This window comes from Buteo buteo, chromosome 12 (assembly GCF_964188355.1).
Source record: "Buteo buteo chromosome 12, bButBut1.hap1.1, whole genome shotgun sequence".
Taxonomy (NCBI): Eukaryota; Metazoa; Chordata; class Aves; order Accipitriformes; family Accipitridae; genus Buteo; species Buteo buteo.
Window position 1 is genome coordinate 7,283,795 of NC_134182.1, and position 24,248 is coordinate 7,308,042.

Consider the following 24,248-nt stretch of genomic DNA (forward strand, 5'->3'; position numbering starts at 1 on the left):
AGTAACCCAGCAAGATACTGCAACCCACCTGCAGAGTAACAACACAGACCAAGGAACATGCTGAGGGCTGTATCTTACTCCACCGTCTGTGAAGTCCACAGCACTAGCAGGTTCTTGATACTGCCAGACACCTTAGAAGGTCTCATTACTCTTTGGGTTAGAGATACCTGCCTTACATTAAACTTCCTCCAATTAATGCTTTGGCCAATTTCATAAATTATTTCTGCTCAGGACAAGCTTCACGAAATTCAATGAAAGTGAAAGCATCCCCATATTAAACCATTCTTCCATTGATGTTAAATTAATATTTTTCTTGAAGAGAAGGAAAATGTTATTGAGAGCAGTAGGATTACTTTTTTGAACAAACGTTATTGGAAAGAACCGAGGACGTTAGCTTTCATTGTCCATTCATAGTAAGGACTAGTTAGGGTAAGATACTCTCCAGAATACTCTGAACAGCTGTGATCATCCACTCTTAAGAAAGATTAATTTGACTGGGAAGACAACAGAGAAATCCTTTAAAGAAGACATGGAGAATGGAGTGCTATGGGAGAATGGAAGAAGAGACAGCTTACTCTTAACAGAATGGAGGCTGAAAAGGACTGCTCTCTCTATATATCAGAGTCTTAAGCAGCATGAGAGAAGGTGTATTTAGGCTAATGTTGGCTCAAAAGCAAGTGGAATAATTTACCCCAAAATAAATTTACTCTGGAAATGCAGAGAAACTTTCTAGTACCAGAGACTGGCTAGCACTCTTCCAAGCAATGCCCAGGCATGATTTGGGAGCTGGCATGGTGCAGGAGCAGACAGTTTGCACGCAGCAACTGTGCTTTGCAGGCTAACAGGATTTGATTTTGTTAACATAGCCAGATCAAACCAGAAAGAGTCTTGGCACTGTACACATGCAGTAACTCCAGCTCAGTTTGGACATTGCCAGACATGATATGACTCCACTCAGTCATTGCTTCTGCACCATGCTCTGAAACAGTGTAGGTAGCACAGAGGCAGTGCTGAATGTAAGACTGCACCTCTCCTGCCAAAGTCCTGTGCCCAGACTAAAAAGTCCGCAGAGTTTGGTACAAGAACAATCTACTGGCTCTCAACAGCCAGACCAAATTTTGCAGGATCAGCAATGAGCTAGTGCTAACAAGACCAGCTGTAACCAAGCTGGGGTACAGATGGGCCTCTCTGCACTGCTCTCTGCAGCATCTCTAGTAGCAACATACCTTATTAGCTCATTCACCATGCAAGATCCAAGTGGTCTCTGTGCATGCGCTGGTGTTAGTCTTGATCTTACAGGTTTGCCTACTACCCAGAGCACCAGTGCCTGCATTGAAATACCTTAGTGACTTTGAGGGAACCAGCCCTGGTCCACTAGGTTCAGTGCTGAAATATATTTAGCAGCAGTTCTGGACACTTGACGCCTTTGACCTGTCAATCAAACAGATTAACCTAAGATATAAATAGACTGAGTATTTATGTAGATGTGTATTTGTATATACATATATATATAAAGATATACAGCCCACATATATGAATTTAAATGAGAATTATATGATAAAATTTAAAAACATTTAAATTATGAAAAACTGAACATCTTTCAATACAAACCTCATACAAGACAAAAACCTTTTGTATATTTGTTTCAGTTTAAATTTGACAGTGGAAATAAAGCTGCAAAACAGAATTACAGACCACGATTAGCTGGTCCAGTATTTTGTTACCCAGTATTGTGATGAATATAATACCTATGTTACAATCCTCCTTAATATATGTAGCTTTTACACCCCCCCCCCCTTTTTTTTTTTTCTTCAGTCAGAAGAATACTATTCTGGTAAGTGCTTGGCATGATTAGGTCAAACCCAATGTATTTATACATATCACTGTATGTTATTGGTGCACCACAAACAAAGTACAGAAATATACTGGATGTTGACCTATAGGAATGGCATATCATTAGAAAACAGAACAGTGCAACTGCAAATTATTTTGTTATTGTTGTTATAGGTGGAAAAAAAAAACCACTGATGCAATTCCACAAGATCTGACATCTCTCTTTGATTAGTGTCATGTGAACATCCCTGCAGAACAGTCACACGTCTTATCTGAACTCCAGGCAGTGCTCATTTTCAGGATGCGTTGTATAGCTGTTCTTTCTGTGTAAGATGATACTGCCTTCTGCTTCCTCAGTCCAGAATAGTCATTAAGAAAAGAAACTTTGCTCCCTGGAAGACAGTAGGGACTACAGTTTATAATGAATCCACTAAACTAAGCATCATTATCCTTGGAGAGGTGAACAGTTGTGTAACTTGGCCCACCTTGTTGCATTTTTTTTTGTTTTGTTTTGTTTGGGTTTTGAAAGTAATTTACTTCAACACAATGAGAAACAGGAGATAAACAGTTAACTCAGCCATTCTCCCATGGTATTCTGCTTCTTCTTGCTGGGTCTCTCTTTCATGTACTCTATTTACTTCTTGGGTTCAAAGTTTTCCTCTCATTGCTTTTTTTTTTTAATCATGCATCACTTGGCTCACTTGTCCTTGTACCTCCAGCCTTTGTTGTTTTCAGTCTTTAATGATGATCTTTCAGTTAAGAGCTCACCAAAGTGTAGATCATACTGAATGTAAAAGAAAGACACAATATGAAAGTATCCTTTTGAAGCATACACAGCACTTTGATTTTTATAACCCTTTACTGTCTGTTCCTCAAGTCTGACTGTAATAGCCTGTGCTTTCCTTTGCATTCTTTCTCTCTAAAGCATCTTAATTATGGTGTATTCAAGATGGGTATCAAAAAGCACTCAAGAAATAACAAATTCATTATTGACATCCTACTGCACCACAAGCTGTGTTTGAGCTTATTAAAGTGCAGTCTGATGTCTGAATTTGAACAGTGAAGAAACAAAACCATTTTGCTTTAGCGTGTTTGATCTTTAGAACTTCAGCCAGCAACTCCCAGCAGGGCAGGCAAGGTTTCCCATGAAACTGCATTATTTTGTTTCCTTTGGAAAAAACTCCATGCAGTAGAAGAAACATAAATTGCAGACACCAGCTGGAGTGAATCCATACATATTAAATGCAACTCTGAAAAGCGAAGAAATCACAGTATATTACCATTGCTCCATTTTAAAGCAATTCTAATTCTGACAATACCCAGGAAAGCACAGCAAAATTGAATGCAATTAATACTATTTTATTTAGCACCAGCCAGTGGATTTTGGATTATGGCCACATTTTAGAATGAAGGAAGCAGGGCTCAGAGGAAGCTGCACAACGGTAGAGTCCCAGCAGAAATGCTAGACCACACTACATAGCTGACTTTGACAGGGTCTTTTAGCCAACATAAAAATGTGGGGTTAAAATGCTTCTCTCTCCAGCCATGCCTTGCCATCTCTCCTTGCACTACCAACAGAGCTTGTCTAGCATAACTGCCATGCTTTCTACTCTCAGCCTCGTGAAGAGGAGTGATGGGCAAAGGCACTCAGCCCAAACCCACAAAGCTGCTGGATGCTAAACTCCTGCTCAGATTCTCATGCCCCATCCATCTTAGTGTGACTTAGGCACCTTTGAACTTCTGTGAGTCTGGGCCCTTCTACTTTCATTCTCTCTCTCATGTATGAAGACACAGGCACATACACATGCACATGTGGGCAGAAAACTTTGTTCTCAATAGTATTTAAAAGTAGTATTGAGATACAACAACCTGCAGCAATGACTCCTCAAGATATGGGGAACAACAGAACAGATAACGGACCAGTAATCAAAGGAGAAATAACATTTATCTTCTTCCACCAGCATACAAACCTCCCTTACAGAGGGATTACTGCATGCAAGGCTGGCTTGAAGAGGCACTCTATGCAAATACATTATGGAAGGAGTGGAAGAAAGGCATCATAAAACATCACCTCCATTTAAAGTGTGTTAACCTTTGGTGTCAAGTAGTTTTATGGTGTGATTACAGGAGTGACTAAAAGCACAGCGATTCTGCCAAGGCCTTACCTTAAATATGATCCTTGCATATTCTTGCACTGGGTATTTGTGACTGTGCACTAAGGACATCTGACAGCTGAAAGGGGCAGGAGCAACAACACACAACTTGGGTGCGTATCTTCAAGAACGTACTCAAATTAGGCATTTGGATCACACACAGGCTTACCCTGTCATGAAAGGGAGCCTGTAGCCACCATCTACCTACCCATTTACTTACCATCTTGAGCACCACTATACCAGCAGATGTAGTATTTTTCTTATGATTGTCTTGAATCATAAGAACATTATCATTTTTATTTGATGTAATGCCATTATCATAACATTTGCTATTTCACCCCTCCTAAGAGTCTATGCAGAGGAGCAAAAACTTTTTTTTGATTTGGCCTTGGGGCCTGGCTCAGGCCTTAGATAAATGCTTAATATTCTGTACTGAGGTGTCAGCAGATACAGCTGCTGTAAGCGGGCATGCTTCCCTGAATCAAGATTGGAAGTTTTAAAAGACTAAGGAAATGGGCCAATTGGTTCCAGTCATTCCTAAATACAATTTCACATGTCAAATGAAAAGCAGCTACTATTTCCTTAATGAAATGACCAGACTTACCAGTACAGATAGTAGAAGAAGGAAAGGAGATAGAAAGCTAGCTTACACCAGGCCTCTTTTTGACAGTAACTCAAGGTATCTGCATTCATGACTGCAGGTGGATCATATGCTAGCTCTGAACTATCTGCTGGGCAGCGAAAATACCTGAAAGAGCAGGAGAAGACATCTGGAATGACTCTGTAATATTATGTATTAAATATGTGCAGATATACACCATCCTGATCACCAGCTCAGAAGACAACTGTCTTCCATGATATAGGAGGAATTTTCCTCTCTTTTTCAAGCCTCTATTTACAGACGTTGTTAAAATCAGGACACTAGTCTAAGCAGACCGTTCTTACAGAATCAAGCAATTCATGAACGTGGACTTTCTGTGTTCTATTGATTCTTTAGCTTGAAACATTCCCCCTTCCTATATAGTTATTTCTGGCTTACTCACTAATAACTTACATATTGTGAATGACAATATGTGGTGGCTTGTGATCACAGCATGGAGGAAGGATTACTGGGTTTTAACTGCATCTACACAACTGATTTCAGACATGATGAAAGGTGACAGTCTCAACCAACTCATAGCTCAGTTCCTCCAACTCTGAAAAGGAAAAAAGTCAATATGGAGTAATATAAGAGCTGGCTGACTAATGTTTTCTACATGTAGCACTGCTCAAAAATTTATCATCCAATAATTTAATTTGAAAATGTTTTTTCTTCTTACATAGGAGAAATTTCTAATTATTCTCAGCAATGACTGGATGTTTGAGAAAATCCTGACAAAAGAACTGTTTTGGCAAAGGAGCTTTTGTCTCAGGTACTTTGCAGTAAAAAGCAAAAGCAAACCAAAAAAGTCCTCAACAAAGTTAATGAACTGCTTTAAGATCAGCACGAACCGGATGAAATATTGTTATTTCTGTTGCTTTGAAACAGAAATGTAAACACTGAAGATTGCTGGGATTGCTTACAGATAGATAAGCAGACAGATAGATAGATAGATAGATAAACCCCAAACAAGTGACAAGCAGTAAAGTTTGAAAATAAACATTCTCACAGTAACTTTGCCTTCCTCCCTTCCAACATTAGTCACATCCACTCACAATCTCTAATGACATTACAAATTCTTTTACAGAGACCACAGGTGAAACCTTGCTTAATTATCTTCATTGGGATGAAGATATCACACAGTATCTTCCCAAGGTTTTGTGCAGAACTTTACACAATGAACCCAAACCTGTCTGTGGTTACACCAGAAGGAATTATGGAGTAATTGTAGCAAGGCATATGGAAAATCATTGAAACAAAGACAATCAAAAGTTCTCTCCAAAGGTTGATATCATTATTTAGAGTCTGACCATTTTCATCTTGGACATAAAATATAAATTTTTAAATTTGTTTTTGAAAGCTTTTTAAACCAGTATTATTGTCACACTTTGCTTGTTAACCCTTAGTAAAACAGCACCATAAACCATTATTATTTTTATTGCACCTAACCAATAGGAAGAAAAGCACTTGTAGCTTCACTTCATTTAGCTTTCTGAAAACTATACTGGCACTCTAACTTCTGAATAACATACATTATCGTATGACTCTGCATTACTAGCAAGCTTTTCCAGAAAATGGTGTAAGACAGCTACTACTTTTTAGTTCTTGGTTGAGATAATGGTTTTGCCTTCTTTACAGAACTATTCTTCAAGCTCCTTCGCAACAGGACCTATCTGCTACCACGTATATCTTTGTAACACAAAGAGACCCTGACAGACAAAAATCATCTGTGCTTTTACAAACTTTATGGAAATGCAGAACTGGTGAAGACTCCAGACTGACAACCACAAAAACTGATATCTCTTGGTTATCTTCAGAGGAAACAGAAGGCTGATCCTCCACTAGAATGCAGAGGACGATGCAGCAGCAGCAGCTGCACTGCTTGTCCAGAAAACATTAAAGCTGTTCAACAGCAGGTGTTATGTGATCAACTCTGAAAGCCCCACAGTGAATGTGAATATAAACACACAGTGGAGATCCAGAGCAGAAACACTCCCCGCTTTTTCACATGGGCAGGGTGAAGACAACAGTTCTTCATCTACTGCAATCTCTACTCCAAGAGTCTCTGAGAGAGACTTCTTTTGCAGAACAGAAATTCTCTACTCTACAGCTAGAAACAACTTATTTTATACTGAAAAAAAAGGCATAGAGCTGCTAAAGAAGATGAGAAGCAAAATTCTGTCAACCTGCCCAGTCTGTTTCACAACTCCAATGGAAAGTTTTCCTTGCTAGGGCTGAATTAATAGGTCCAAGATCTTTCAGATATGAACTGCCTTACAACTCCCTATCTGTGAAATATTTAGAACTTCACCAAGTTCCACTTCCAGATTCCAGCCTATTTCATTTCAAAGTTTTCATTCAGTTGTGGTGAGTGCATCCTGACACCCTTTGGAATATTGATTTAAGTTAGGAACTGAAAGCCACATTTATATTATTATATGTTTTCTTTACCCATCCTAAACATTCATGAAAAATATATACTTTTTCTCTGGAAATGTTAAGTTTCAGCTGCTTATACTCCTATCACTGCACTTCATAGTTCATACAATCTGCGTGTGTGCTGAGTTGGTAAATAAGGCTAACAAGCAGTCAGCATATAAAAGATGGGCTTACCTCCAGAAGTGATAAAAAAGCAAAGGAACATTTAACCCCAGTGTGAGCCACTCTTGAGCGCACAAAAACATTATGCAGAAAAGACTATGGATAGAGTACTCCGGCAACACCAGCTAAAAAGAAAGGAACAGAAATAACAGATGTCAGTAAAACACCTCTTCAATTTTAGTCACCTAAGCAGTTTTTGGAAAACAAACCATCTCTGCAAGTCTCCTGTGTATCTGTGTCTGTCCCTAGACATACCTCAGTTGACAGACAGCTTTGGCTATGAGCAACGAGCACAAGACGCAGTGCCAGGTTTGTTCAGGTTCTAACCATGGCTGTACTCCAGGTGCTTGTTGAGCGGCATGGGACAAATCACTTACTGTCTTAGCTGCTGCTCTAGATTTCTGTGTACAAAATGTAGATTATATTACTGCCTCCCTCACAGAAGCATTGTGAGACTAAATGAATGACTGTTAAAGAGTTCTTAAAGAACTAAGTTTCATTACTGATACATTCAGAAAGGAAATAATAAAGCTACTACTGAAGCTTCACTTCTATATTGGAGGAGCATCCTTGGAAAAATAAAAGGCTGCTTCTAACATTTTGATATGTTATATATACACCCTAAAGAGATCAAATCCATTACTAAGTCAGTGTTGCAAGCTAAAACCTACTAAGACAGGAAACTCACTTCCTTAGTAAATCCATGGCTCCCCATACTAGTTGTTTCAGATCCAAGATGATTCTTTCTATTAAAAGAGAAAGTGAGTGGGCAGCTGGCAGAAGCAGAAATCTATGTGATGTTGATTCAGAGTAGTTATTTCTAAAGGCATTTTGCTTTTTTCACTGCTTTCCCATTTCTTAGCTTGCTTTCTTCTCTTGTTTTCGTCCAATGCCTTTTCTCAGAAATCTCTATTTCTTTTCTTCAAGTCATAGAAGAGATTGATTTCCAGCAGTATATATTTCTCAAAGCTAGACAATCCCATACACAGTTCATCTGCATCCCTTGCTGCATCTTGGTGCTACATCTACCAGTTAAATCACGAAAAGCATTTGAGGGGCTTCTTTCAGTGTAAATTCATTTTTATCTGTCAAATAATTAAAGTGAGCCCTACTTCTTAAAACATGTAAAACCTACTATGCAGCTACTCCCAATGCCTACCTACTCCCATACAGCTGTGCTACAATGAATTCCATCTTCTTGGTTCTAGGAGTCTTTCCACCTCACATGGAACATTTATTTTTTTACTTTCATTTAACTTCACTACTTGAAGTAGTTAACACATTTGGATATCTCTGTGTCTACGCCTTCAACTTAAACATTCTCAAAAGCTTATCTTATGTGGATGACAAATCATAATACAATTATATAGTTCAGATTCCAGATGGTAGTTATTTATCACTGCTGGATTTTTTTTTTTTTCATTTTTAGAATGTGATTTACAACATGACTATAACCTTTCTCCAAAGAATGATTCATCTTCATCACAAACTGCAGACAAGAAAGGTCTTCATGATGTACGTCTACCCACTAAACATCACAACACTTAAAAGCATATTACATTCATTATCACATATTTGATTTCTGATTCCAACACAATCCACAAACATAGCAAGAACACAACCCTGGTGCCTGATCAGTGGGCTGGCTGGTAATAACAGGGAAGGAAACCCATGGTGAAAATTTATGCAGAGCTTAAAAAACAAAACAAAACAAAAAATCTCCTGTGAAGCTAGAAAGGAAACAAAGGAAGCAGTGGACTCTCAGAAACAGACTCATTTCCAGTCACAGTTTCTGGTGTAAATTAAATCTACCTATGCTTCTGATAGAACAACAAATGGGTCATTTATATCTCTTCACCCTCTTCTTGGAGTGATATTTTCCTGTGGACATAAATAAAGGATCAGTGCTGATCGCAGTTTCTGAAGAGAATTCATGCAAAGAAGCAAACAAAGCCCAGCCTGCAAAGCCAATTACAGTTCATATTCAGGTGATTTACCTAGGAGACTAAATCTAAAAGGAGGTGGGAGAATTGAAAGCGTAAAGTGTAGAAAGGCACTAACAGCAAAGCTTGTGAGGAAAAGCAAACTGAATAACTAAGTAACTAAAAAAAATAACACTGCCTCAGTTCTTGGCTGCAAGAGTCATTCTGCGGTTTGACACAATGTCCTCTGAAACCAATGGAAACTTTCAATCAACTTTAGCAAACATCAGATTCAGCTCCTGGAGAGAAGAAAGCTGCCTGAGAAACAAGCAACAGTCAATCCTTGTTGTTCCTGCTGAGGTACTCAAATGCAATAGTAACTTCTGTGATACAGACAGCTGCGCAACAGGAATTAAACTAACATCTTTAATTCATTCCCGGGAGAGCATATGAAGCTGTCAGATGGTAAACACATTAGTATATAAACAGCATACTTCTATTTTGAACCAGGAACACCCTGATATTCAGATAGTGACCTCTGCTTTCTGACACAGCTCAAGTTTAAGTCTTGAGATGGTTACAGAACACAGAGCTGGAGGAGAAACTGGCAAAGCAGCACAATTCTTAAGGACTGCAACTTGGTCACATTGACTCCAAAGGTAATGAATGGCATTACAAATTTATTACCAGAAATTCTGCTGGCTGACATTTACCTGGGGAAAACCACAGGAAAGCCTGAAAAGGAAGTCAGCCTCTAGACCAAAATGCTGCTAATCAGAAACATATTTTGCTATAACATAAGCAAGGGAAAGAACCTACTGTACCCTTTCTAAGTTTTGCTCTGATATATATAGTTAACATCCATATCAGTAAATACTCAAAATCCTTATTCACAATCTATCATTTGCATTTAAAATATAAAATCTTAGGTAGATACCATACTCGTATCGTTACCATCTCATCATAAATATTCAATACATCCTCATACAAAGTAGTACACATATACATGCACATGTAGATAGATTCTTCCCCTCTCATTCCAAAGAAAATAAGGCAGGCTTTGCTGTGTATAGACATCTAGGTTTGGCTGAACTAAAGCATGGGAAAACAAGCACTGAAGCTAAGCACCTGTCAGCCGCTTCTTTGTGTTTATAGGAATACAAAGACCTCTGTAGATTGCAGCTGCAGAAGGGCATCTCTCGGGAAGCTCAGTCCTAAATCATTTATTCAGTTTCCAAATTCATAAGTATTTTCCGTTGTTCTTATACAAAAGATAAACCCATCTTTTCCTGTCAATACTTTTCCTCCTCATTCTGTTTTTTACACATGGATACCTCCTTCTCAAATGTAATTTTGCTTTTACAGAACATCATATATTTTTACAGGGAATGACTGTTACAGTTTGTCTTACCAGTGAACAGGGCACATAAAATACCTCACAGAAACCCAAACTGGGAAGATACTGTAGTAGGAATAGTTATCTCCCTTCATCAGTGCTACTGAATTCTTATGCTTAGAAAATCAACCGCAACAAGTGAATCAAACTGTTTTCCCAATCACTGTTAAGCCACTGAAATGACAAGACCTTATGCTTCTTTCCAGCACTTTGCTTAGGACCAATACTCCTGAGTGCTACACAATAATAGTAATTCTCACAGAATTGCTGTTTCTTCTCCCAAAAGACTCTGAGTCTACATCAGTTTCCACCTGTGCGTGCCAGCCTCTATAGTGTCACCACGGATTTTACACTGTACCTAGAAACCTCCAGCCATTAGACACTCTACCCTTCCCAGTGTTTCCAAGAGTCTTCTTTATGCTACTAGAGGCTGAGATAGCTTCCCTTCTTAATGCCTGCCTTCTCCTCCCACCGAAGGCAGGAAAAAAACCGAAGGGAAGTAGAGGCTGAGTCTCCTTCATGTAACATAGGAGCTCTGGTGATTTCCCAAGTGGAAACAAGTTGTTCACATTACAAACACACAAGCCCTTATCCATCAACGTAAAAACAACAAGAAACTGAAAACAACACACATGCATGGCATCACTCCAGGGCCCCAAATTAGGCCTGACCTAAATGTATGCTGCTTTATTGCAGTGGTTAATGCCACTGCACCTACTCCCACAAGGATGGCTGCAGTTTGTCACTATGGTGCTCACTTTGCTTCTTTTTTCCACCATATCCCTTGCTAAAGCTGACATGTAGAATTGGTCCTCATCGGTAGCAGGAAAAGAGGGGATGAAGATGTACCCAAGGTTTTCAGAACACAAGAGTTATTTTAATTACACTTTAAAGCCCACCCTAAAGGAGCCTGCCAGAGCTAACCTGAGTTACCGGCAAGTATCAGTTGCTGAATGAAACGACATTGTGAGACCAAAGGAAGACAATTACTTAATGACTCTGAAATTCTCCTAACTGAACAACACAGACCACAAAAGTCAGAAGTGTAGTGCAAGCAAGTGAAAAAAAGAAAGCAGAAACACACAGAAAAATACCAGTAGCATGTGCATTATTAGCCCAGACTGTGCATGTATGTGGAATGTACATACACTGAAACAAATCATATCTGTTTGCTCCTGCTGTTGCACAAACCAAGGAAGTAGGGTCAACTGTGTATAACTTAAACACACAGACCATACATCTTAACATTTGCAACAGTTTTAAACATACTGCTTGCATTGATCAAACACATGAAACGCATTAAATTTACTGTTGAAATACAGGAAGGCTTCCCATTTATATTTTCTAGTGTATCTTTCTAATCTACTTTAAATTATTTGAGTTACTTGACTTCCAAAATCTCCTCTGAAAGGCTGCCCTAGAGACCAATACAATGCTGCCACAATAAATATACTAAGGTTTTCAGTCCAAATTTTTAGGTTCAATTTCCTTCAATTCTCTTAAAATCCACACTTGCTTGTGTGTCTACAAGCTCTGTTCTCTAGTCGCTTTTAGCAATCATTTAGAAATTCAGTTGCATAGTTAGAATTGTTATAACACAAACCTATAACCAAAGCATTTTAAGTAATTCAAAACCATGTTATGCAAACCTCTAGAAGTATTTAGCAGTTTGCTGTGTAGATGTATGCAACTAGCTGAAAAGAAAACGTTTGGAAAATGGATTCCAGATTATGAAAAGAACAACCTGCAGTTGAACATACTCAGTTCACATACATAGCTTTTCATTTTATCTGGGGGAGAGCAATGGTGCACGCATGCAAGACTCAATGTTATGGAGCAAATGCAGAGCACAAATAAAAGAAAGGATACAACATCTGTGTTTTCACCCCTCCACCTTTCCGGACCACAATGAAGCAAAGCAGCACAAAGCCAGTGCTTTGTAAAGGTAATTTCATTATTCTAATGCACTACTGGAATTTCTTTAAACAGTATTAAGTGGATGTGAACATAAGTCACTCCACAGCACAAATACCAGACAATGAAATGAATAACACAAAGAACCTAATTATCATTCTCACAAAGCACTCCATAACCATCTGTAACACAGTACCAGATCTAATATTAAAATACAGGATTTCTGGATGCTCTTTCCATCTCAGCTACTAAACATGTCTATATTTAGGCCTATCATTTCACTTCTCATTGTCTCATTTTTGTCTTCTGCAACATGGGGATAATTATATTCAAAATCTATAGATTCCACTGCAGCTAGTTTATGACTAGAATATTTAAGCTTTGTCATAATACAAATAACTTTAACAAGAGTGACAGAGCAAGATCAGGTCTTTATGGGACATTAATCAAGAATATCTATAAATATTTCTATATTGGAGAGCCTACGGGAGGTCATAACAGCCAACAGGTAAAGAGGTTATGAAACAGATTAAAAAAAAGACTTCTCCACTCTTAAGGCCTGCAGGGCACCAGCACAATTCAAAAAGGGCCCCGTCCTTGCAAGGCACGTCATTAAGGCAGATGTGCTGTGATCTTACAAGTGTATCTCCTCTGCGAACTGTTCTTTTCCACTCAGCAGGGGGTAGGAGATATCTTCACAACCTTTCTTCTTTTAACGTTAATTCAGAACCAGTAACAGAAGCTGGGTTAGCAACCCTGGAGTGTGAACTTCTCTAATTTTCACAACACTGACACGAAACAGGGTAACAAACGCTGTCTTGCCCTAGCTCACTATTGTGTTTCAGACACAACCAGCCAGGACACCCCATAGCTGGGTTATTCTAAGAGCTCATGCCATCTTTGTCTGCTTGCCCAATACTGGTGAGAATGACAATTAGTACCACGGCTGTTTGTTAGGATCTAGAAAACCAGCCTCTCATTTCACAGGCAGGTCTATGAATGCAGAACATCTCAGTGATCATTAAAATGAAGTTCAGCCATCTGCACGGCACAGGAAGGGCCCTCAGGCCTTCTCCCAGGGGTCTGCCTAAGACTGACAGTTTCATAAATGCTGAAAACTAAGTGTTCACTAAAGGGCTGTTTCTGTATCTGGCATGTAAAGACTGTCAGTGTGAGGAAGCAGATTTGGTACAGCGCAGACATGGTAAAGACAATCCCTGCCCTGCTTTATTGAAAACATCAGCATCTAAATGCAAGGTAGGACATTTAACTCCCAGCAGAAACAATTTTCATCCACAAACAGGTATGATGTAAAATCATTGCACTCTATTTTTAGGTATTATATTGCTTTTTGTAATTGCATTGTGACTTTACAGGGTCTGATCCTGACTTAAATCCACAATGAACATTCTGCTAAACATAACAGTGACATTAGATTTAACCCCAATTTCTTTAGTTTTATTAAAATGCAAATATTTACTTTATTGCCTACCAAATTAGAGCAAACACAGTCCATTAGCAAGTCAAATTTTGTCAATATCTTCAGCACAGCTCTGAGGAACAGATGCATAAATTACATTACCCCAAGCAGCTGAGAAGCATACTGCTCTCAGGAGTACTTACAGGCAACAGTTACTCATGTACATTTTTGCTGCATCTTCAGCCTTATTCTGCTGTTACTTGTGATGTTCTGATAGTGTAAGGACATATGTTTACATATCCTCCAGAACAGTACTGGTAGAAGCTGAATTGTAAAGCAAGAGGTCATCTATTACAGGGTGATACTTTGTTTGCCACTTTGATTATTGAATAAACATTTAAAAGATGAGATTAACAGCAAAATACAGTTGGTTAACCTGAAATAGTTTTATACATAAATATTTTAATGAGTAATAATATTATGAATAACCATATGTATCACCCTTCAAAGGACATTTCAATTTCCATCAGGCATCACACTAGCGAATCATCCTTCCTCGTTAGAATAAAAGGGGGGGGGAGGGTAAGGATCAAACTTTGACTGAGTCACAAGTTTGAACTCTTCACTGTTACAATAGTTTTGTAGCTTTCCCCCTTATGAGCTACCCCTGCTTTGAATACCTGTGCAGTCACAGCAGGATATATCTTTTCAGTATCCTTAGGTAAACACACAGACATCCTTAGGTAATGACTGCTGAAAGTAACAGTTGTTATGTTCTAACTTTTGAAAAGTGCTGAATTCAGGAACTTTTAAATTTTACTAAAAATAGTGCTGGCACAATGCACATAATAAATGAGCATCAGTAGTGAATGAATTGCCTGCCAGAAATACTGTACTTCCTCTAAGTTCTTAAGTCCTATTTTAAGGACTTTCTTTCCAGATACGGTACTGTATACAAGGAAAGGACGAAAGGGATTATGTTCAATATTTTTATTGCAATAGTAATATCCTTCTAGTAAATAAGACCCCGATATATTTACAATAAAATGTGTGAAGAAGAGATGCACTATCTCTAGTCAAGCAACATTTATGGGATTATTAGTGCAGAAGGTATAAATCCTGCCAGCTCTTTGGTCCCAATTCTACTGTCAGTTCTGCAAAATAGCTACTGTGTCAAGTTTCACTCTTTCCGATGAAATAGGGCACAGCCCCATTTTATCACATTCCACACATCATAGATAATAAATGTAACAAAAGGGTAGGCAGAAAAGACTTAAGAGAAGGAAGGAGAGAAGCTTTTAGATGACCTGTAGTGAATTTCCTATGAGAGTGCAAAAGAGGAAAAGGCAGCTCAGCAACAGAAGTACTGAAGGCCTAAGTTTTGTCTAGACTGCAAATTTATTGCAAGATTCGGGGAAAATCATTATGTCCCTCACGTTTCCAGATACAAGCAAAATCTCTACCAAGTGTGAATCACTATCAATATGTTAACTCCATCCTCTTTTAGGCAAGCTGCAGAAGACAATTAAACCAACACAGAACTAATGCAAGTGTATAATACTTCAGTTAAAAATATTTTACTTGCCTTTCCTGTATCCCCACTTCCCCTGTTAAGCTACGCTCTTCTTTCTTTCGCTTGTACAACCTAAGGACAGCCCTGCTTTATCTCATGCCTCTTTTGACTAACAAGAGATGCTGTACCAAAATTATCTAAAAAGAACTCATCCATAAGTTAAACATAAACTAAAAACTGTGTACTAGTACATTTTTAGCTAACTTCAAATTTTATCCTTAAAGTTACTTGTTCCTAATATAAAAATACCTTGTCAGAACCATTCTGAAGGCCAGATGAAAGTTGGCTTTATCATCCAATAGCAGTTTAGCTGTATCTTTCAAATAAGTACTGAGTACTGAAGTATACACTTAGCAGTTTATGTCTTTCACACATGCTCAGAGTCTAATGTACTTTAAAAAGTCCTAGGTTGCTTCAAACAAAAGAGAAATTAAATGAATTTAGTTTTATGAAAGATGTTGTAATGACAGTCCAAGTCCTAGCTGACAGAATGCATACAGCATTACATCCTTACATCCTACCAAATATGCAGATCTAATTAATGCTTTAGAAACAGCAATATCCTTTATTCCAGTGCCTGCATGCAAACTCTAGAATTTCTTCTGAGGCAGCTTAGGAGCTAATTATGTGTGCATATGTATAGCAGGGGGGTGTAGCTCATACTCCCTATGATGTTGACAGAGATGTACCTCATCATACTGTCTATGTTTATTAGTATTGCAGTAGAGCAAGCATCACAAGTCTCTAAGCATACGACACAAGATAATTTTACTCCCAACAGCCATCAATTGGACTACAGTAGTTTGTCTGACTCCAGACTGGGCTGGATTTGAACAGCTGCTGTAGAAATTAAAGACTATATCCAATTATTAACTCAATGAACCATCAGAGCCCTTGAAAACAGCAAACAAATGTTTAGCTTCAATTAAAAATCAGATTCAGACTATGCCTGCTAACAAGAAAACGCAGTAGCTGTCTGAAAACAAGATTTCTATCATCAGATTACCCGCGCAACCTTTCCTTTCCTGTTGTGTACATGTCTTGTGAGTGTAAACAAATGCTCTTCATTTTGTTGGTGTTTTTTGTAGCACCTGGCACAATAAGCCTTTATTTTTTTAGCCAAGTCTGAAAGCATTGCTGTAACACAAACACTAATGAAAACGTAACAGAAAAGGAGAGCCAAGTCTTGCTGAAAAATACCTCTGACTGAAGCACAACAGGGGCCTTTAAAAGATCAAAGTATCCAACTACGGAAATTAAAAAAAAAAATTGCAAAATTCAAAGGGCAAGACAAAGGTAAGACAGCAGAATATCCACCTAAAGACAACAAAAGAAGATTTGCTCCTGTATTATATTTTCTTCCAGAAAGAAGAGAAATAGAACAGCCTGAAACCACCCTTTTGAAATTACTGAAGGCAACTTTAAAACGTGAAGAGTTTTCATATGATGTTAATTCAGAATATCACTGTAGTCCCAATAACAGATCATACGTTTAAACCTCTAAAAAAAAGGATTACTGAACAACTGTTTCATATTGTTTATCAGGCCAGTTAATAGAAAGTTCAGATCTTGATAAAACTATCTGATAAAATCCAATCAAAAGGCACCCTGACTTCTTGGAAATATGTACCAGCCACCTTCCTTCATGACACAGTCCTCTCCCAGTAATGGCTAAACTCAAAGGGAAGAAGATGATGATTTTCCAAGGAGTAAAGCATTACTACCTCAAGTGAAGTGCTATGAAGGCATGTGTTGAATTGCCTAATCAAAAACTTGTATTTCCTCCCCTCATTCTATTCAGTTTGACCTTTGTGATTTCTCCTGAGTTTCACCAGGAGATTTCCACACAAATTGAGACATATCTGGTCATAACCACCAACAATACACTACACAGTTTTTATCTAAATGGTGTCTAAATTATAAGTACTTCAAATCCAAATCTAAGTCCAGGCCTATTCCACATGGTTTTATGCTTGAATATCAATACATTTCTCATCTCAGAGCAATAAACAGAGATTGCTCCAAGCTGTCAATGTCAAGGAAAGACTGAGAGTGCCCACAGAGGGTGATCACAGCTGCTTTTGTTGTTGTTCAATCTTAGAGATGAATGATAAGCATGAATGTCAAACTTGAAGTCAAACCCTTCCTAAATCCAGGGACATTCGGAAAGTTTTTTGATATAAACCAACTCTGTTTTGAACCACTAAACGAAACTGCAGTGCAAAGAATAAAAAAAAAAAAGGCACTTGAGATTATAAAAATAATTTTAAAAATACATAGTATTTACTTAAAAATACATAGTATTTACTTAAATTATTTTATACACAGCAATGCCTGCTTGGGTGCAAGCTTCTGTATTGCACTGAGTCACAGGGAGACATTGAATAACTAACTGGGTACCTGCAGTATGTTTTCTATACACATATTCTATATTAATTCTTCAGAAGTTATCACATTGTCTCTTGATTAGGGTTTATGCTCCAAGTCACTCAGTGGGAAGGGTCTCCTGACAGTTTTCCTGCTGCCCAGATGATTGTCAAAACTCAGCAGTTTCACCATATTGATGAGGTATGAAAAGAGAGAGCATTAGATACATCAAGAAATATAACATGTACTGAGAAACCAGTAACAATGATGAACTCTTTGGTCTCTAATGAGAGTGGACAAAGTTCATGTGCTCCATTGTTGTAACAATCACTGTTAACAGGAAAAATGTCACATGGTGCCATTTTTTGTTCTCTTTGTGATCTTTGTTACAGCAGCAGTTTATCAGAACTCTGGAAACCTCATCCTCTTTGTCCTGCGAGACAGAGTATCACTGCTATTTCCACAGTCCAAAACCACCTTACGACTAGCCTAAAAAATTCTGTTTTCCTCTCAGATAACACAAGTACCTAAACTTCAAAGATAAAATGCTGACTACTGGTTAGGAGGTGCTGAATATAATGCATACCACAAACCTGGTATGTATTTACCCTGCAGACTTATCTCTCTAGTGTGGCTATGCTACAACATTTTATTTTTCTGTCAAGTGTAACTAAATGAGGAATTAAAGCATCTTTACTGAGGTTGTAAAAAATTTATAGCACTACAAGAGGTAAAACTATCGCTGTTATTCCCAGTTCTGCAACAAACTAATTGTCTTATTGCTGTAGTTTCTCCCTAAGAGAGTTTTCAACTCTAGGAAGAAAGGATGATTCCTTCTTACATATGGATGGATACACATCACTTTTTAAAAAATTTCTTGTGATCATACATCACATTTGCCAAACTTGCTTATATAACCTCACATTAAGCATCTTAATGAACCATGCTATAGGCTTACACAAGTACTCTGCTAATGACTATCAGCCTGCAGACTGGCTAAAAGAATGTCGCACATCTATAAATCCCTAAATCCATGATGAAGCAATCAACTGACATATCCAGAAACACACACTTAAAATCCATCACATTATCTCAGGCTTGCCAGTGACTATGAGGCAGAACAATGGAAGGAGTGATCATTGTAATAACCAGCAAATTTATCAAGGAGAAAAAAATATGATTAGTCAATTGAAGTCAGCTACTGTGACACCTGACACTCTCCAAAGGGGTATGTCCACTGTAGCTGCTGCATGCAGAGATTGGTAGGAGTTACTGGTAGGTGAAGGTCTGGAACCTAACAAGGTCCAAGTACAAAAATTATTTCATATGGCAATTACTCTAGCGTGTATTATAGTCCAAAATATGCAGGAGTAAAATGTCAGCTAATTAAGGATAAACAGGGAAAGATGGTGCTACTTTGTAAAAATGCTGACTTCCCATAATATTTATCTACATGTAAAGGAGAAGAACTCCATACTCAGAAAATACTGCATCTGCTACTAAGGAAAAGCTAAAAAGCTAACTTGTTCCCTGTTAGCTGATCCAGTCAGCTCAGTAATGTTTCACGTAACATATCGTGGTTTTTTTCAAGTTCTGAATATGTGCATTCAACACTGACAAACAGGCATGACACAGACACAGGATCAAGTCTTATCTTCTTCCCTGGAATGCTCCGTACAGCTGAACCTGTGGTGTTAACCCACAACCCTTCAAGCTTCTGATTACTCATGCCTCTGAATTACTGCTACTTTCATACATGTAAGTAATTTTGACTTTTTTTTACAGAATATTTAAATATGGAAACATACCAAAACAAAATTGTATGCAGACACTCAGGTGTCTGGAATTACATACTATGCTCAGTAGGTTTTACATTTTATTTACAGTATCTCAGTCTGAATGGAATGTCTTCTAAAATTGCTATTTAAGGTAACATTGGTTTTGGTTATTTACCAAAACCTGTAAATACAGTAAAACATAACTGTGATGTGTATTAGGGTATATACTATGGAATATAAATTTAAAATATTGATTTATTTTATTTTTGCAGAGTAATAAAAACCAGAATTGATCTGGTAAACACCAGAACTATTGAGTACAGAATAAATTTCCCCCATGACTACCACAGATCCAGCTCCACTGGAAACCAGTGACAAAGTACTAGAACAGACCAAGCACTGGCAATCCCCAACCTCCTAAGTAAAACATTAAAACTTGCTTCAAAAAAGATTAGGTGAATTGGTTTGGTTTTTTTTTTTTGTTTTAAACACCCCAGCTCCTGATTTACAATCTACTGTTGCTGTTGCTACTGCTAGTACTGGAGTGCTGAACCGGCTAAGTTTGCTTATTCAAAAGTTGTCCCTGCTGGGTTTTTTGTCTGCCTATTTGTATTTTTCAAGACAGTTCAAGTTCATCTGGAACCTCTTTGAGATTAATGTCACCTTGCCTGTGGTTAGATTTCTTGCTGAATTTGCGCTCTTCCAATCATCCCTTCGGGACTTGCAAAAAAAAAAAACCAAACCACCCAAAACAAACCCCAAAACCCAACCAAATAAATCAAGAAAAAGGATTGAGCTCTGGTACAATATTTTCTTACACTTGCAGTTTTACAAATTTTATGCCTAACTTAACTAAAATGCTCCACTACAGTAGGAAAATAAGTAAAAGTCTGTCTTTTATCTACCTCAATTCCCTCCCAGGTAAGTTCCAGTTCCAGTTTTGCTGTTCATAAATCACTCTTACTTTAGCATAATGGGCTTTAAAAACAAATATTTGCTGATAATTTGAGAAAGGTCGCTTATATTGTTCAGCAGTGTTTGGCATGAGCAAACTGAAGTCTGAAGTACATTCGCTGAGCAGGAAGCAAATTCAGTCAACTCTCCTCCTTAGTAAGGATTTATCAGATTAATTCAAAAATTACAATGCATAAACTAATCACAACTTAATTTACATTTCCTCAAAGTTAAAGTAATAATATTACAGTGGTTGATTAATGAAATAGACCGTGTTTCAATCTAGGAACTTCTTAATTGCCCTTAGTGCTAAAATAAGTATATCTAACAGGAATCAATCAGATAGATTTCTTGAAATACAACTGCAATTACAATTATATAATATTGCTGTCACCATTAACTGAATATATTTTAATAAACCCACCAAAATATTTAATTCACAAAACCCATGGTAGACCTATATGGCACACCTCACCTATGCCACTCTTCAGGTGGGCTAATGAGCCCAAGAAGCCTGTACTGCTGTACACTGTACTGCTTCCACTAGCTCAAGACAGCTCATTCACAACTAGTTTGTGTTCCTCTGTACAGCACTGTAGTGTGTCACAATCCTATTCTTACAGAAGCAAAGGCAGTTTAGCAAAAAATAGAGCACAGACTCCATAGCATTTGCCAAAACTAGTGTATGTTCTACATGAATCACATAACACTTGTATGATGCACCAATGTCCACACAATGGACATTCAACAGTTTAATGAGCACACACATGAACCCATATATATGCTACAAAGCCCTCAAAACACACCACTGAATGAAATGAGATACCCGTATCCTGAAAGAACCTCACTTTGTGTTGGCTTCAGAAAATAAGTCCTTCCTCTCATTTACTTCAGAAGAGATTTGACCATGGCTATACAAAGTTCATAGCTTCTTTACACATAACCAATCACTCTCCAGTAACCAGAAAATGTAGGCTAATGTAATTCTATAGCACCATAAAAACATGGACTCATGTGTACATGCATGTTCAGATGCCAGCACCATATACATCTGCTTCACGTGATCCCTGCTTGTTTGAATTATATAGTAACATTTTCCCCAAACCAAATATCAGAAGATGCCTGGCTGCAGAACAACTACATCCTCCATTCTATTTTGGAAAATGTAAATAAGTTATATAATATCTGGTGACATATTGCATACCTGGTCGCAGTTTGTTAATAATATCTCCAAAATACTTGGAGAACAAAACCGAAAATCAATCCTTAAGAAACACTTTGCCCACTGGGATCAGATTTATATGACATATTGTATGCCCATTTAATAATTCCCAAGAAACCCTTCTAAAGCTAGGATATAATGAAACCAAACACATTTTTATAGCTGTCGAGGTTTAACCCCAGCCAGCAACTAAGTACCACACAGCCACTCACTCATTCCCCCCCACACAGTGGAATGGGGGAGAGAATCAGGAAGAAAAAGGTAAAATTTGTGGGTTGAGAAAAGAACAGTTTAATAGAACAGAAAGAAGAATAAGAAACTAATAATGATAATACTAACAGTAATAAAATGACAATAACAATAATAAAAAGATTGGAATATACAAAACAAGTGATGCATAATGCAATTGCTCACCACTCACTGACGGATGCCCAGTTAGTCCCCGAGCAGCGATGCCTCCCAGGCCAACTCCCCCCAGTTTACATACTGGGCATGACATCACACGGTATGGAATACCCCTTTGGCCAGTTTGGGTCAGCTCTCCTGGCTGTGTCCCCTCCCAGCTTCTTGTTGCCCTTCCAGCCTCCTTGATGGCTGGGCATGAGAAGCTGAAAAATCCTTGACTTCGTCTACGCACTACTTAGCAACAACTGAAAACATCAGTGTGTTATCAACATTCTTCTTGTACTGAACCCAAAACATAACACTATACCAGCTACTAGAAAGAAAATGAACTCTATCCCAGCCGAAACCAGGACAATAGCCCACCCATCACCTCTTTAGAAAACAGATCTACAGCAGATCTTAAAGCATTAAGTTCTAATGTCATAAATTGCAAGATATCACTGTTTTCAAATCTCTTAAAAAGAACTGACTTCAAGACATAGGAAAACAGATACGCTGTTGTTTCACAGAAAGAGAAGCAGACCTAAAGCCACAAAATGTTATAATGAAGGATATAGTTAGTGCTTGCTGAAAGCATCCTAACTACTATTTTCCTGTACCTATATAGCTGGCACTCAATTCTTTACTGTTTTTCCAGAATTTTCCCCAACAGCGAATCCTTTATACTACATAAACTAAAGCTATTTTTAGTGACTGTCAGATTTGAAGACTACAAATCTCTGTAGTTATCGTATCTCCCTCTTCTTGCATATAATCTCTCAATTAAAACAAATGTGTCCCCAAAGATCTTTAAAGAAGGGGCTGAATTAACAAACTGTTTAAGTGAACCAGAAGCAAGCCAATCCCTTATGAATACAGAGTCTGTAATTAGCCAAAATGCTCCATTTTGCTGCTCTTCACAGTGAGGCTGAGGCTCAATAAAAATCAAACACTGATGCAGGCAAGGCATTCCCATGGGGCTCACATATATTAATACATTACCAGTCACCAGTTGCTTTATGTCAAAGAAACTGGGACACAACTTGAAATTGGCTGGCTGCCTATTTGATAAAATGGAAAGCTATTGGTGATAGGTATTTTCTCTTATTTTCATACCCCTAGTGTCATAAACAGACTAAGAAAGTACTTAAATGTGGCTCCTAACAGTCACATGCTCATAACGGTGCCAAACACATACGACTCAGGTTCTGACTGATCATCATAGATTCTGCATGGAGTCACAGTTATACCTTTGGATCACCCCAAACCAATAATCCCTAGCACTGGTTTCCCAAAACCTCTAAGGATGAGGCCATCAGTTTCCTAAAAACATATCTGAATTTAGTTCTTAGCTTGATTAGGATGCAGTCAGCAGTCCACACTTCAGTGATAACCTTTTTAAGCAAAAATGAGAATAATTTAGGTGGCTTCATTACTACTCTGATGATGGCAATTTATACAAACTTGAATATATAGAATAAAATAGTTTGGAACTATGATTATTTTGACTTCAATAGGACAGAGTAAGGAGAACAATGAGTGTTTACGAACTCTCTTTCAAGCTACAGATGACTAACCCATGAATGTATCAATCCTACAATTTATCAGCTCTTTCAAATCCCTGAGAAACTGAGGCACTCAGCATCTCTCTTGTGTCAAGTTAAAATAAATACTGTATTAACTTTTCTATTCAGCCAATTAAAGAACTTAAACATTAAATATGTAGCCAATAAAATGTTTAGTTTATCAAATAGTAAGCCACTGTCTGAAAAAAGGGTATTTCTAAAGCCTGTGGTACAATATCATCAGTTGATAGGACTATAAAAGCACCTCAAGCTGCGACTGCAAAATGATTCACCACCTTTGAAAAGCATGTTCCAAAATGAAGGGGCTGATGTTCTGAAGTTTCACTTCTTAGCCAGAAATCCTCTATTACGTTAACCTTTTGTAATTTGTCTTACTTTGTCCTTACAAGGTCATCATAACTTCCGCTTCTGCAGCAGAATCCAGCCTTTCATCAATGGAGTGTGAGGATCATTCGAAGAGAAAATGAATGCACATCACCACTGGATGGCTTTAATTCTCATAAAC

General features: G+C 37.9%; 1 protein-coding gene across 1 annotated transcript in view; it reads right to left on the reverse strand.

Annotated features, from left to right (window-relative positions):
- Positions 1-1,496: 1,496 nt before the first annotated feature.
- Positions 1,497-24,248, reverse strand: part of CNIH3 (cornichon family AMPA receptor auxiliary protein 3) — a 52,308-nt gene continuing 29,556 nt past the window's right edge. Inside the window, 4 exon segments of the mRNA XM_075042558.1 lie at positions 1,497-2,617; positions 4,591-4,734; positions 7,240-7,352; positions 9,389-9,448. Of these exon segments, the coding sequence (XP_074898659.1) occupies positions 2,590-2,617; positions 4,591-4,734; positions 7,240-7,352; positions 9,389-9,448 (345 nt within the window). The 3' untranslated portion in view covers positions 1,497-2,589.